The sequence below is a fragment of the Suricata suricatta genome, chromosome 10 (assembly GCF_006229205.1).
Source record: "Suricata suricatta isolate VVHF042 chromosome 10, meerkat_22Aug2017_6uvM2_HiC, whole genome shotgun sequence".
Classification (NCBI taxonomy): domain Eukaryota; kingdom Metazoa; phylum Chordata; class Mammalia; order Carnivora; family Herpestidae; genus Suricata; species Suricata suricatta.
The window spans coordinates 57,035,793-57,050,997 of NC_043709.1; the positions used below are offsets into that span (position 1 = coordinate 57,035,793).

The 15,205-nt window shown below is 46.4% G+C and overlaps 2 protein-coding genes across 3 annotated transcripts in view; both read right to left on the minus strand.

The window, feature by feature from the left end:
• Positions 1 to 360: 360 nt before the first annotated feature.
• On the minus strand, positions 361 to 6,478 carry SUOX (sulfite oxidase). Of its 2 annotated transcripts, none has more exons than XM_029953853.1 (4): positions 4,493 to 6,478; positions 2,960 to 3,016; positions 2,510 to 2,687; positions 361 to 2,271 (listed from the first exon to the last, which is right to left on the minus strand). In XM_029953853.1, exons 1-4 carry the CDS (start codon positions 4,567 to 4,569, stop codon positions 862 to 864), a joined length of 1,722 nt encoding a protein of 573 aa, XP_029809713.1. In that variant the 5' UTR covers positions 4,570 to 6,478; the 3' UTR covers positions 361 to 861. The 2 variants fall into 2 exon arrangements, with proteins under 2 accessions (XP_029809713.1, XP_029809714.1); XM_029953854.1 differs by lacking the exon at positions 4,493 to 6,478 and adding an exon at positions 4,073 to 4,457.
• Positions 6,479 to 6,573: 95 nt separating this feature from the next.
• The window catches only part of RAB5B (RAB5B, member RAS oncogene family), a 13,070-nt gene continuing 4,438 nt past the window's right edge, over positions 6,574 to 15,205 (minus strand). Inside the window, exons 2-6 of the mRNA XM_029953859.1 lie at positions 11,948 to 12,211; positions 10,718 to 10,869; positions 10,188 to 10,310; positions 9,549 to 9,642; positions 6,574 to 9,202 (exon numbers count right to left, since the gene is read on the minus strand). Coding sequence (XP_029809719.1) covers positions 9,087 to 9,202; positions 9,549 to 9,642; positions 10,188 to 10,310; positions 10,718 to 10,869; positions 11,948 to 12,110 — 648 coding nt within the window. The 5' untranslated portion in view covers positions 12,111 to 12,211 and the 3' untranslated portion in view covers positions 6,574 to 9,086. The remainder of the gene's footprint in view (positions 9,203 to 9,548; positions 9,643 to 10,187; positions 10,311 to 10,717; positions 10,870 to 11,947; positions 12,212 to 15,205) is intronic.

Here is a 15,205-nt window from a genome sequence, read left to right on the forward strand (position 1 = left end):
TAGTGCCAAGTTTTACCCTGCCCCTCCTAAGGCAATATTGACTTTAGCCTCTTAGAATTCTTTGCCTTTCCTCCCAAGTGTTTAGAAATGGGGATGGGCAGGAGGAGCTTCAATAATGCCACTTTGAAAAATCTCTTGGGAGTTTCCTTGGTGAGTCACCTAAGCAACGCTACGGATACTGGCAGACCCCGGAGAAGGAAGCCCCACTTCTTGACTTCCTTGCATCTACTTCCCTTTTCCCCTTCCCCCACCTTGTTTTGGATTATCTCCCTACATATCCCAGTACCAGGGCACCTCCCTCCTGCAATATGCTCCCGCTCCAGCCTCAAGTCCCCAAAGTCATAATCTTTTTTTTCGTAGTTGTAGTCTTAAACAGATACTTTATTCATGTATTTAGAAAAGTGGAACTAATAAGGGGCAGGATTGCACCTCTCACGACCCCTGACAACCAAAAAGTTAGTAGAAAGTTGCACATACACTTTTTGTACACATATTCACACACAGTCTTTGAAGACTCCCAAGAGGAAAAGCAATATAAAGTTGTGATAGACACTAGAAGTGGATGTGGGGAAGGAAAAGAAGAGTGCTTGTTTACAGAATTTCTCCACTTCTAGCCCCTGCTCCAACAGCTCTCCCTGGGATAATAGGAATACATAACATAGTGTCAAAGGAGAGCTGGAGCCTGGGTGGAAATGTGCAATGTGCGTGTTTGTGTGGGGTTTAGGAAGGCATAGTATAGGGTTGTGATCCAAGAAGTGGAGATGGAAGAAAAAGTTTTTCTGTGGTAGCAAGGGAAAAGGATGTGTATTGAAAGGGGTTGAGAAGATGGTCCTGGGGAGTGGGTAATTCCATTTCACCTTCTCAAGGGGCGACACGGACGTGGACACGGTGCCAGGCATTGCTGAGCACACCTCGTAGGTTCCAGATTGGGGCCACAGTGTCTGGTTGCACATTGTAGCTGTCATCTACAGCCTTACAAACAATATTCAATTCCTTTTTCCCAGCCGGCACAGCGGCTTGCAGCTGCCATAGTCGCCAGGCCCAGGCCTTTCGGGGACGCTGTTCTTCTCCATCCAGCTCAGCCACGTGCCAGGTTAGGCCCCCATCCAGAGAAACATCCACCCTGACCACAGCCCTCCCACCACCACTCCATGCATAGCCCTTGATAGTCACCTCCCCTGATTGTACGGTCTCCCCATCCTTGGGCTCTGTGATGGCTGACTGGACAGGAAGTTCCTGAATAGATGGAGCTGAGTCAAAATCTACTGTATCCCAGTCCACAGATGGAGAGAAGCCTTTATAATCCCGCCGCTGCCAGTGGCTGTAACTTTCCTCTGGTTCCACACTCACTTTGCCCAGCCATTTGACGTGGCGGGCACCAACGACACCAGGAACCACCACTCGCACAGGGAAGCCATGGTCACGAGGCAGAGGCTGCCCATTCATCTCGTATGCCAGCAGGACCTCAGCTTCAGGATCCATGGCCCGAGCCAGAGGGATGGATGCTCCGTAGGCGGTCCCTGTGGGGTCTGAGTCCAGTCCCTCAAAGCAGACATGGGCCTCAGTTTCACAGAGTTGGTGACCAGCCTTAGCTAACACATCACAGAGGCGTGCCCCAGCCCAGCGTGCAGTGCTAATGGCCCCTGTATTCCACTCCAGACCTCTCACTTCTTTGAACTGAGTCATCTCAGACCGCCGGTTGCCGGCACACTGCAGAGTGACTGTGATCTCATGCTTGGGGAACTTGTACAAGTCATCCAGGGATAGGCACAGTGACTGACCCCCAGGTGGCCCTACTACATGCAGACGATAGGTTTCTGGGTCCAGGTTAGGTACAGGCAGATGGTTTCGGGTGAAGAAGATAGGGTTAGGTGTGATATAGCTTTCTGTCAGCACTTCAGGGGGGGGCTCTGCATTAAAGGGGCGCTGGCTGTTGACCTTCAGGGCTGGGTGACGTACAGGATCATCAACGTAAGGGTCAGAGGTCTTCAAGGTGGAAGGCACCTCGTCTTCAGGGCTCAGCTCCCCGATCTTGTACTGAGCCAGCATCTCACGTACATGGGGCTGGTTATGAACAGCATAGAGGGCCCAGAAGGGCTCTAGAGGACCCCCTGCTGCTAGCATCAGCTTTGATGGCCCCCCAGGGTGTAGGTCCACAAATTCAGTAACATCAAACACCTCACAGCCCAGAGTCACCCAGATCCTAGTCTCAGGGCTGCTGTGAGATCTCACTTCCTCTCTTGTGTACACACGTGGTGACTCCTGAGCAGCCTGCAGACAGGACAAGGGTAAGGCAAAAAGAAACATAAACAGTACGAAGGAATCACTCTACCTTACCCTGACCCAAACCATAAAGTCATGGCCACTGTGAAAGAGAGGTAGCAGATTCCATCTTTACTCTGCATGAAGATAGTATCACCATAGACTCTGTGGTAATAGTCTGGGTTTCCTGGGAAGCTTACTAGCGCCCCTTTGTTCTGACAGTGAAGTCCTTTTCTTCCCCACTTACCTTGCACCGGTGGTCATGATAGGCCAACACTGCACCAAGGCCTAGCAGAGTACCCATGACTTTCCATCCCCCAGTGCTGGAATCATCACCAGAGAAGGCAAGGCTGGGGCACTGGGGCTGAAGTGAATCATCTGTAGAGCAGGCCCGAATGCAGACCCTTGAGGGGGCTGACTTGAGTCTGGAAGAGAGAGAGAGTTCCTCTTAGTAGCACACTCTTGATCATATGAAAGGGATGGTGAGGGCCTCAGGTTTACCAGGTTAGCCACTGATTCCTTCCGTTGGGACTTAGTTTCTCCAGGGTTGAGTGAGTCAAGTGGGTGAGATACGGCTTCCCCTTTCCTCCTTGGTAACCACTATTTCAACTATCTTATCTGGTAGATAAAACATCATAAAGAAACTGGGGGTGGGGAATATGGGCTAGGAGACAAGTTCTAGAATGGGATGGCCTACCTGCAGGCCTGTCGGAGATAGGGGATCACAGCTCTGTGCAGCAGCATTGTGACAGACCTGTGGGAAAAAGATTCCAGGATCAAGATAGGGAGTTCTGGGAGGGGACAATATTAGTAAAACTTGAGGAAATGAGTGCAAGGAAGACACAGAGGAGGTCAGCAAGGTGCTCTCTGGGCAAAGGAAGTGACTTTTTCTGTGGTAATGAGGCCAAAGAAAGGAGTATGTGTGTGTGGAGGGGGCGGGGTCCAAATGGGTCCTTAGAGAAAACCTAAAGGACTTCAAAGAGACTGTGCTGACAGGATGGAAGGGAATGGGGCAGCAGAAACAGGTAGGGGGGTCTTCTAGAATCACCATCCTCCATTCTCTACTCTGTCCACTACAGAGAACAAGGTTCAGGGCCAAGGACCTAAAGGTCAGAAGCCAAAATGCCGACTGTCCAGTTTGCTGGTTTATTATTTCCAAACTCAGCAGAGGACAAACGAGAGGCAGACCAACTTAGTGACAAAAACATGAAAACAGTAGTGGCAGCCTAATAGGGTGAACCAGCTCAGATTCTGGAGTCAAACTGTTCTGGGTTTGTGAAACCCATTAACCAGCTCCATTTCCTGGGCAAGATACCAAGTCTCTTAGAATTTGCGTCCTCATCTATGAAATGAGATCTACCTAGCAGAGCGGCTGTGTTTTGAAAAACACATTGTTTTTGAAGGCCTTTCAGTCCCCTCCTTTTCCTCTACCAACCCTAGGAAAAAAGAAAATTGAGCCCAGCCGGGAACCGGACTCCAACCTAGGGTCCTTACCCCTACGTTGTCTATGCCATTCCTGTGAACTCAGCAAATTGAGAAGTTAATGGTCTTGGTGTCAGGGGGTGGGCTAAAGAAGTAATTTCCTCCCCCCTCTCTGCCCTCCAGCAGTTTCTTTCTCACAGCATTGGGCAAATCACTGACCCCAGGAAGACTAAAGCGAGAAAGAGTCAGAAGAGTCCCAACTGCTGGTGATACGCTAGAGGAGGAGGGGCGGGGGGAGGGGGGCAGGCTGAGAAACTGCGAGGGAGATAGGAACAGGAGCAGTCTGCATTTTGCTCCTGGGCCATGGGATCCTCACCCTCCCTCTCACCTGCCCCAATCCCAGCAGCCCACTAGAACCAGACGGGAGTGGTCCAAGTAGCGCTGACTTGCGGATGAACTTGGTCGACCCAGTGTCCCAGGTGTAGAAGCAGCAGCCCTCTGTTCCAAAACAGACGTCACCTCCCTTTTGCGGGTGGTGATCCCTCACCCCCCCGGGGGCACATTAGGTAGGACATGTCCAACTCCAGAGCACAAGCACCCAGTCCCATGCCATTGCTCAACAGCTGGCACAAAAGTGTCTTGTAGCAACACCTGGGCAGCGGGAGTGGAGGTGGTACTGGCAGTTTTTGTTCGAACCCGTGGGGTTCGGGGCACCCCAGTGTCCCAAGGCCCTGGCCATCGCCCACGGTACCCATAGCCCTTCCTCCTCCTCTTCTCTCTCCCCTCTCCCAGCCCCCAGCCCCCTTACCAGGTTCGGCGTCCGCTGGGTGGCTGACTTACGCGCCCAGCTCCCGGAGACTGCTGGCGAAGGGGCGGGGCCAGCATCGTGACGTTGGGCCCCAGTGAAGAAGCACTCTCGCCTCCCTGCTCGTCCCCAAGCCATTGGCTGGCTTTGGGCCGCCTGCAAGCTGCTGTGCCCGCCTCCTGGAGGCCGAGGCAGGCGGGGTGCCACGAAGGTTCGGAGCTAAGACTGGCTGTTTTGTGTTTCCAGTCCCTGCTCGACAAGGAGAGGGACCCTACTGTAGTCGGGAGCCGGGGAGTGGAAGGTGACGAGGGCTCCAGAGGCTGGGCTGAGAGGTGGGAGGTTTTGAGATGCCCCGCCCTGCCCCTACAGCTGAGACAACAAGGTGCGTTCACTGAGAAGGCCTGGAAATCCAGCCGGCTTTCTCCCGACTGTGAGCTCCGCCTTTACCTTGTTTTTGACAAACATCTGTGTTGCAGCTACAACAGCCCGGTTTGTCTGTCTTTCAGTGAAAACAAGGTCAAGTGCTCAATTCTATTATATCCAAGAATAAGAGCAGAAAAATATGGTGGTTCAAAGACTAGGTCCCTTGGACTTGACTATTTTCTTCCCAAAGTATGGAACCAACAAATATACACCGTTTTTTAGTTGTCAATTAAAAAAATCAGTCATAACAAGAACTATATTTTAACACGCCCAAGCAGGAATATTATAATCACTCATAATCTCAGTGTAGAGAGCACTAAAAATACGTTTGCCATTACCCTTTTATGGTTTGCAGTACTGAAAACTTATTTTGTTATTAGCCGGCTGTGAGCCTGAGGCAAACATATCCCCACTGCCCTCTAGAGACCAGAAGGTTGAACTACAAGCTTAATAAGCGAAGGTCTTCATCTTTAATTTTGGAAGATCATTTCTTCTCCCTTTCTGCTCTCCTAAAGTGAAGGAGAAACTGCCCGGCTAGCTCAGTCGGTAGAGCATGAGACTCTTAAAGTGAAGGAGAGCTTTTGTCAAGAATCAACTTGGCGGGGGGCGGGTACTAAGAGACAGAAGGAAAGGGAAATTGACAGTGAAAAGGTGATTTTGGCCTTGAGGGCTTTGGAAATTCCAGCTCAACTGTGTTCAGTTAAGTCATTGGAGGGATCTGATGCCCAACCTATACTACCAGCTTTGAAAATTAGGCTCAGCCCAAGGATACAGAGATATCAGTTAGGGACTGTCTGAGGCCGCAAGATAAGACTTCTCCATAATAACAATATCACCTTGTGTGCCCTACACATACTTTACATAACTGACCTTTGAACCTCAGCTTTTCTTCATTTTACAGAAGAAACTGAGGCAGAGAGCAGCTAAAGTACCTAGATCAAGACCACAGCTGGTAAGCTGGTAGATGGGATTGCAATGCCAGCTCTGTCTGGCACCAGTCCTCTTTCCTGTACTTCTGCAACCATACCTGATCCTGTATCATTCTCCTCCCCCAAACCCTCCATTTAGACTGTGATGGACTGAAGGGCTTCAAGTACAGTAGCAAACAAGAGCAGATCTAGGAGAAATTTTCCTGTTGGGGTGGAAGTCACATGATCAATTAAAAATACAAATTAAGTGATTTCTTTAACCTTCTTTAGGTCACAGACTCCTCTGAGATAATAGCAAGGCAAACTTTCCCTGGAGAAATGCACATAAACTTTTGCAGAATACTTCAAAGGATTTACAAATACCACCTTTCCCTCCAGTCTCAAAAATTATTTGCCCAGATATTCCCCCACCCCCCGGTCCCAATATATATTCCGTTAAGGGGTCTATAAAAATAAGTTAGGTCAGATTTGATGAGCTCTCTAGTGGCCTGGCAATAGGAGCAATTAAATAGCAATAAAGGGAATATTTTCCAAATTGGGCTATTTCACTATACAAGAAAAGATTAAAGGGAACTTAAAAGGAGGTAGGTACCAAGATATAGGAGAGGGTGTGTTTCTGATTCACTAAAACACTGAATACCCTTTCTTCCAAATTTCTAGTATCGAATAGCAAAAAAAAAAGAAAGAAAGAAAAAAAAATAGAAAAAAGCAACACTTCAAGTAACACTCCAATACACTTTTTTTTTCCTTTTTTACTTACATTAAATACATCGGTAAATCAGCAGTCGCATTCTGTTACCACGATTGTTATGTTGGGAGAGGAAGAAAAGGGAAAAAAGGCAAATGCTTTCTTAGAAGAAAAAAAAAGGGCACCCCACCCCCCAAAAAAAACTGATTAGAAGAGGAAAAAATGAAGAGCTGGGAAATAAAAACTAAGATCCCCAAGCCCAAGAAAGCTCAAAGGAAAGAAGAAGAGCTGGCAGGAAGTAGAAGGAAGGCAACAGATAGGCCCAGAAGGTAAGGCCAATCCAGTTCCTAAGGCTGGGGAGGGGAGAAAAAGCCTGGAGAAACGGTTTCCCAGCCCCAAGGCAATGAAACACTTCACTCCCGTTCCATGGGGAAAGATGCACAGAGGAAAAAAAAAAAAACCCACTTCATTTCTAAGGAATTTAAGAGAGCGATCCTAGTTCTTCCACTTATAAGGATGCACTGGGTGCTTTGGGGGGCTAGTGGGTGCTGGGAAAGGAAGGGGGAAATGTGTGTGCTTCAGGGCCACGGGAACTAAGGCTGCCCCTGGAAAAAGAAGGGATTTGAGGCCTAAGTGGAAGAACCTAGCTGGGTCCTTCAGGGTCTCAGCTTCAAGGATTTCTCAGCTGCTCTGGGGTAGAAGGCAGTCTGCAAATCAAAGGGTAGAAAGGTTCCAATCCTAGGTCACTGCGACCTTTCCTATCTTACTTCCTCCAATTTTCCCAAAACACTGGGCTGGAACAAGGAGGAGTTTAGAGCTCTCTCTTGCCTTGATGGCTTTGCAAAGATATCCTGAAACACCTGATGAGGGAGGTGAAGAGTGGCTAGAGATTTAGAAGGGACCAATGTCCTCTGGTGACATGAGGCAGCTGTGATGGACCTTCAGTGCCAGCTGTTCCCTGTCCACAGGAACAGGTGTTATGATTTGAGGGGTCAACGAGTAGGCCTGTGGTATTAACCACTAGTGGTACATGGGTTAAGCCACTGGCTGGGGTGAGTATGAGGATAAGGATGGAGGGACTAAACGGAAGATACTAACAAAGGAGAAAAGAAACAGGGCCTAATGGGAGGTGGAGGACAGAACAGACTGTACAGTGGGAATAAAGACCATACCTATTTACAGGGAAGTAGAAAAGACACAGTAATAGGTGGATCGAATTGAATGTGAACCCTAGGAAAGGACAGAAAAGTCCTCCCTCCTGCCTGACACCCCTCTTCATTCCCATACCTTGGCCTAGGCTATCCCCATACCGCTCTCCAGTTGCTCAGTTAATTCCCCAGGAAAGGCAAACCTATACTCGACAGCTAGGTTGGCAGGAATATAGGTTAAGAATCAGAGTTGGAGGAAGCAAGCAATGGAGACTGGGCTTGAGTAGCTGCCACTGGACCTGTTCTCTACAGCCCCTCCCCAAACCTCATATATATACTACCTTGGGTTCCATTTAATTAAAAAGGTGAGAGGGCAGGTAACTCAATCAAAACCCCCCATAAAACAAGTATCCCAACTGAACTACCACCAATTAAAGTGCAAACTGCAGGGGAATATAGTGGCTGGGGCTGAGGCCATCTAAAGGCCAGAGAAAAAAAATGCATATGTATAAATCAGAGGATGGGTATCAGAAACTGGTCCCTCCTCTAATTAGATCACAGCAGAGCCAAAGATGCAGGCAACCAGTGAAGATTCTTTGGAGGACTCTGGAGTCCAGAGTCTCCCCCACTATGGGGGAGAAGCTACCTAAGAGGCTGGGTGAGGGGGAAATCAGGCCTTGGAACAGTTCCAGAGCCACAGGTGACACTGCATCTCCACCTCCTCTATCTCTGCCCAGTTAGCTAACAACACAACTCCCACCTGGTACCCGAGAGCTTGCCTTCCCACTCTCACCTTTACCTAGAAACACCCTCCACAAGGCCAACTCATGGAGACTGCAGTGTTTTCAAACAGGAGAAGCTCCAACCAAATAAAAACAAAAAGGAACAGTTTCCTTACTCCCTGCTGCTCTGAACCTTATTCTCCCCCAGGGCCCTTAATGTAACGGAACTGGAAACCTCCTTCCTCAGTTCCTGGGTTCACCACCTTCTCCATCCTGGGGAGAGGAGGAAAAGGGGATCAAGAACAGAGATTGACCAAAAGCAGAAGGGGAAGGGGCAGGAGACAAAAAAAAAAATGTTTTCTGAAAAAATGAGGAGAAGGAGGAAAGATAAGTAGGTCACTGTCTTGCACCTATAATACAAAGTGAAGAAAGTTTGTTTTGGAAGGTAAGTCCTGGGGGATCTGACCCCCAAGCCCCAGAGTAGAGGCAGGAGGCCAGTGGCAACAGCTGCCTGGTGTTGGTTGCTGAAGCGTTAAAAAGTGCCATGACGGAGCTGTCAGGAGGCAGCCCTTGGGAGCCAGGGCTCAGTGTGCTGTTACCGTAGGGGCTGTGTGCTGAGGGGTGGGGATGGAGGTTATTTCTTAGCTCTCGTGCTAGCTCCATACTTGTTTGCTGCTAGCCACCCCCTCAGTTGCTACAACACTGGCTCTTGTTCTGCTGGGACTGCTCATGGAGATCCACACCCCGGCTTCGGCCTGCTGCACCCCCCAGATTCTGGGGTTCACTCTTTGGCAGCTTCTTAGCTAGAGATAAAAAGAGAAGGGAAAAAAGTATGGTAGATTTTACTTATCTCTCCAAAAAGACTATTGGATGGGGGAGTGATATGGGGAAAGGGGAAATGTGAGAGATTAAAAGAATGTTTTGAAGAGGGGACAGTTCACTGTTTGTAAACTACAATGAAGAAGGGGGTGGGAGGTGGGGGTTTGGGGGTAAAGCTGTAGCCAAAGGATGGAAGTCATAATGGAAAAGTTATTTCCATCCCTAAAGTTTTCACAAGAGGAGACACTCGCGTCTTTATGACTTGGGTTAGTGATCTTGCCTAGAGGCGAGGCAAAAGGACAGGAAGACCCCAGGCTGTTCTGACCTTACCTATTGCCAGGAAGAGGTCATTCACGTTCATAGCTGTCTTGGCTGAAGTCTCCATAAACAATAAGCTGTTGTCATCTGCATACGCCTGGGCCTCCTGCAAGGGGTGGGTGAACTGGTACTCAGAATGTAGGACAGGAACAAGTATTGCCTTTTCACTCCCATGTAGCACCAGAGCTAGGCAGGACACTTGGTTTAATTGCCCTCTGAACCAGCTGGCTCTGGACTTGTATTTTGGGGACACTTCCTCAAGGATAACTCATGGTCTAGACCATTTAATCCAACAAGCAGATGTCAGGAATCTTAATAATGAGGGAGAAGGTAAATTGGTTGGGGGCTTTTAGGTGGTGACAATTGAATAGTTCCTTACCTCAAATTCAACTGCTCCCTCTTTCCTGTTTTCACATTGATGCCCCTATCGCTGGTACTCCGCTACCCCTCTGCTCTGGAATTTTTTTCTGACTCCTCTAAAATCTCCTGGCTGTAATTAGGGTCACAGTGTTGCTGTATTTAACTTGGTGTGGAACTGGAGAATGAGATGATAAATGTCCTCAGATAAGGTTTTCAGAGAGGGCAGGTTTGGGGGAAAAAGTTCCCAAGTACAGAGAGTGTGTTACAGAGGGATTCTGTGGGCCAACTTACTTCATACTCCACCATGCGCTTATTGGCCAGGTCGGCTTTGTTCCCCGCCAGGGCAATAACGATGCTGGGACTGGCCTGTCGCTGTAGTTCCTTTACCCATGTCTTCGCTCTGGCGAAGGTTTCCTAGGAAAACATGGGGAAGAGCAGGTAGGCCAGAATGACTCAGAATGACTGCCAATCTAGGCCCATTTTTTTCCCCTTCTTTCTTAAAGGTTTTATTAAGTAATTTCTACACCCAACTTGGGGCTTGAACCCACAGGCCCAAGATCAAGAGTTGCACGCTCCACTGACTGAGCCAGCCAGATGTCCCAGACGTATCGCCCTCAAAACTCTGTCTCAAAACTCCCTTCTTCTAGGCAGCCTTCCCTCACTGAAACCAACTGTGTCTGATAATTCATTACCTCTCTTACCAGCACTTGGAAGTAGAATTTGTACTCTTACTTTATTTTGCTATTTCAAGAACTGGTTTTTTCTCCCCCACCTAATTTAATTCCTATAAATAAAAGCAGGAATCTTCTTAGCCTGCTTACCTGATTAGTAATGTCATAAACCACAATGGCAGCTTGGGCACCTCTGTAGTACATGGGGGCCAAGCTATGGTATCGCTCTTGCCCAGCTGTGTCCCAAATTTCAAACTTGACTGTTGTGTCATCTAGACAGACAGACTGGGTGAGGAAGGCCGCTGTGGATTAGAGAATGGAGGGGAAGAAGTTGTAAGTGGGAGGATCAATGGGAAATCTCAGTCCCCCTCACAATATCTCCATTCTCAGTCTAAGACTAGTCACTACCCAGGTCATTCAGCTAAGGAAAAGGTGTGGAGTTCCTCTCCTTATATATATGTCTTAGAACCAGGATTAAGACTGCCCTTAGCTAAGTCTTTCCTGCCAGAAATTTCTCTACCTAAGGAATGAGGGCACATAAACTATGAAGGTTAGAAGAACTGACACTTCTCTCTCTTCTAACCAAAATAGAGGAATAAGGGATAATGACAGAAAATAAGTTCCAGATAAAAGTCACATCAATAATTAATCAGAAGATATTAAAGACCAATGGCAGATCCCACCATTATCAACATAATTTGGCTGTTACTTTTTTATGTAATCTTCTGCTGGTCCAAAAACACTGCATTTCCAAGGTTGCTAGTAAAAGTAGGGAAAGAGTAACACGGGAGTTCCCATAAATGATCTTTTACTGAATTAGTGGCCTTGGGAGTAGTAGAAGGGAGAAAGTGGCAAAGATGGGAAAGGCAGAGGCCTTTTATCTTTTACATTTAGTTCCAGCCTCTTCTACATGTAGCTTTTCCAAACATACATTACCACCAACCTCACCCTACTTCCAATACTTATGAGTACATCTAGAGTAGGGCCCAAGCATGACAGGATAAAAATATTCCCCAGGGGATTCTGATGTACACTTTTGATTATGAATCACTGTTTTAAACCAACCTTGCTCAAGATGACACTCAACTAAACTTCAATTGGATTAAGAAAGAGGTTAAGTGAGAGGAAGAAGATAAACTGAGATTAGAAAAAACAACCACAGTGATTTTCTTGGTATGCAAAGGCCAACCTTTCTAATTTTCTTCTAAGAAGCAAGAGGACAAGCATATATCTATTTTTTGGCATTATGGCAATTTTTTTTTTTAATAAAGGATTTCTATTCCAGGGAGCTAAAAAGGCTAGCTCCACAATCAGGTCCCTGTATCTCCCTTCAAAAAACCTGACTACACACTGAACCTCCTCTTTCCCTGATGTACTCACCTCCAATGGTGCTCTCCTGGTACTCATGAAACTGCCCTTTGACAAAACGTAATACCAGACTAGACTTCCCCACTGCAGATTCACCCAGCAGGACCAATTTGAACTGGCATATTTTGCTGGCCTGGGGCTGCCCATTGGGCCTGGCGGTGCTTCTGCTAGTCATGGCTAGATTATCAGAATGGGAAAGGGTGGAGGGAGGGGGGATGCCACAAAGCGGCAAAAGGGGGAGGGGGAAAGGGGAGGGGACTTCAGGCTTCAACAGTCCTGCAAGAAAAAAAAGTGGGTAAAATTAAACACAGGGACATTGTTGCTGCAACCAATTTTTTAAAAAAGATAAGTCTCTTAATTTCTTTGCTCCTATGAGAACTTAACTATTAAAATCAACCACCATTAAAACATTATCCCACTGAGAGGGTCCCAGGTAGCTGACACTCAGTGGTAAGAAGGGGGAACAATAAAATAAGAACTGCATCGGAAGTGGAGTTTGCCCTACTATGTAATCCTCAACCGCCAAGGGAGCTGAAATGGAGAGACTGAAAACAGTGTGAAATAAGTTTATTTCCCATTAATGTCCCACCAGGTCTTCAAACAGCAAATTGATGTACGGTAGCTCCCTAGTTATCTCCTTAGTATCCTGGTGCTGTCCTTCCCCTCACCCCATTTTTTTTCTAGCTTTCAAAATGAGATGCACTCTAGGGGTGTGGGATGGAGTCACCCCTCCCGAGGAGCAGAGGGGTAGTTCTGGTTCCGTATCCTTCATACATAACCAGTCTTCTTGCTTCTGAAACTCTAATTAGGGTCCATTTCCCAGAAAATCTGTCCTTTCTCATTTCCAAGGTGAGTAGAGAAATAGACCATAGACCACTCACTAATAGACCTCTAACAGACTACATTCAGCATCAACTCTTTCACTTTGTTTCTGCCACCTCTTCAAATCTGAGAATCTATCAAGTCTAAGAATCAGTAGACTTGACCTACTCTCAACTTGCAGCTGTCTTCCTGGTGCCTAGGGATTAGATTACTCTCCACACTAAATGGGCCCAACAGCCATAGCCCTCCAAATTAAGAGGCAGAGAAAGGTGTGCCTTTTAAACACAGGCAGGAGTCTCCAGAGGATGATGCAGGGATAAGTTTTTAAGCAATAAACATCTGATGAAAAGAAACTGAATCACTTTTTTTTGTAACCTCCCAAGGCTGGTGGTAGAGGAGGAGACAGAGACAGAAGTGGGGACTCCTGAGAGTCTAATCATCCAAACCTGAATATATTTTCATATCCTTAAAAAAAAATTTTTTTAACATGTATTCATTTTTGAGAGTGAGAGAGAGACAGAGTGTGAGCAGGGGAGGGGCAGAGAGAAAGGGAGACACAAAATCTGCAGCAGGCTCCAAGCTCCAAGCTGTCAGCACAGAGCCTGATGCGGGGCTCAAACCCATGGACCACAAGATCATGACCCAAACCAAAGTCGGACACTCAACCACTGAGCCACCCAGGTGCCCCTATATTTTCATCATTCTGACTCTGAGGAGAAAGGAACTGAGACTCAAAGGTATTAGCATGATTAGAACATGCAAAACCTAAGCATTGCTTTGGTTGTACTTTGTTCAAATTAATCTTTCCTTTCTCCAAGGCTGACTCTATTAACTCCATAAACACCATACTTTATGGCATGTGGGGAAACATTATTTTGTCACTATAGCAAGATGCTTTGGAGTCAAATCAGGGTTAACAATCTGTAGTTCTAGTAAAGATAGTATAGACAGAAAAATTATACAGGAGGCAGTGCAGAGGAACAAAGACTATGAGACCTAATTCACTGGGTTTATTTTAGTTTCACTTACTAGTTGTGAAGCCTTGGGCAAGTTACTAAATCTGTGCATTCCTTTCATCTGTAAAATGGGATAATAGCCTATGAGCACTTCATAAAGCTGTTGAGGATTAAATGAGATAACAGAAATAAATATTGACAAGTGCATACAAGTGCATCTACATGGCTCAGTTGGTTAAGCTTCTGACCCTTGATTTCAGCTCAGGTCATGATCTCACGGTTGTGAGATTGAGCCCTGCCCTGGGCTCCACACTCAGCATGGATACTGCTTGGGAGGCTCTCTTCCTCTTTCTCTGCTCCTCCTCAGGTGGCATATGCTCTATCTCAAAAAGATAAACTTAAAAATAAGTATGCGACAAAAAGTGCTCAATGAATATTAAACTACTAATTTTTTTTCTTTTTTTGAGAGAGTGCGCACTCATGAGCTGGGGAGGGGGAGAGGGAGAAAAAGAATCTCAAGCAGGCTTCATGCCCAGCGTGGAGATGAGGCTTGACACTCAATCTCTGGACTGTTCCATCTCATGACCCCGAGATAATGACCTGGGCTAAAATCAAGAGTTGATGCTTAATCAACTGAGCTATCCAGGCGCCCCTCATTATTAATGACATCAAGAAAATTTCTGAGTCTTTTCTTCCACCTTTATAAAATGGAAAGAACACCTACCTCTTAGAGTAGCAATGAAGATTAAGGGAAAATGTATTTAGCATAGTGTTTTAGAAAAGAAGTATTGTTGGAGCACCTGGGTGGCTCAGTCAGCTAAGCATTCAACTCCTGGTTTCAGGTCAGGTCATGATGTGTTACGAAATGGACCTCGACATCAGGCTGTATGCTGACAGCATAGAGCCTGCTTGGGATTCTCTCTCTGCTCACATTCTCTCTCTCTCTCTCAAAACAAACTTAAAAAGAAAATTTGTTATTTAGTGGCCCCAATTTACAGAAAAGATCAATGAGAACTCCAAAAAGTCCTAAAGTAGACTAGATTAAGACAGAGGAATATAAGAAATTACTCTGATTCTACTGGGTATTTTATTTTCCCCAGACCAGTGAGATAACATAGCCATATAAACATAGGCTACTTTGTGGGGCAGTTTTCAGTGGTTTATGATGAAATGATAAAAATAAAGACGATATAGCAAGTTTTCCATAAAGCTAAATTTATTCAATTTAAAAGAATATTCTCTGTAACAAGATTTCTAACTTCTTACTTTCTTAGTATCAATTTCCTCTCAAAGGTAAATATATATATTATATAGAAAACCTTAACACCTGTTGTTAAAGTTGTATAACAAAACACAAAGTTGGTCCCTATATCTGTAAATAAAAATTCTGCATATAAAAGAATATGGAAGAATACATACTCATCTGTTAACAGTGGTTACCTCTGAGGAGAGTGGGATTGAGGAGGGTGTTATGTGAAGGACTTAAGACTTT

Excerpts from the sequence above, each read along its gene's own strand:
- SUOX (XM_029953853.1), bottom strand. The coding sequence starts at position 4,569 with ATGCTGGCCCCGCCCCTTCGCCAGCAGTCTCCGGGAGCTGGGCGCGTA. Across the intron at positions 3,017-4,492 it reads CCCAGCGGACGCCGAACCTG|GTCTGTCACAATGCTGCTGC; the intron begins GTAAGGGGGCTG and ends TTTTTCCCACAG. Across the intron at positions 2,688-2,959 it reads TATCTCCGACAGGCCTGCAG|ACTCAAGTCAGCCCCCTCAA; the intron begins GTAGGCCATCCC and ends TCTCTCTTCCAG.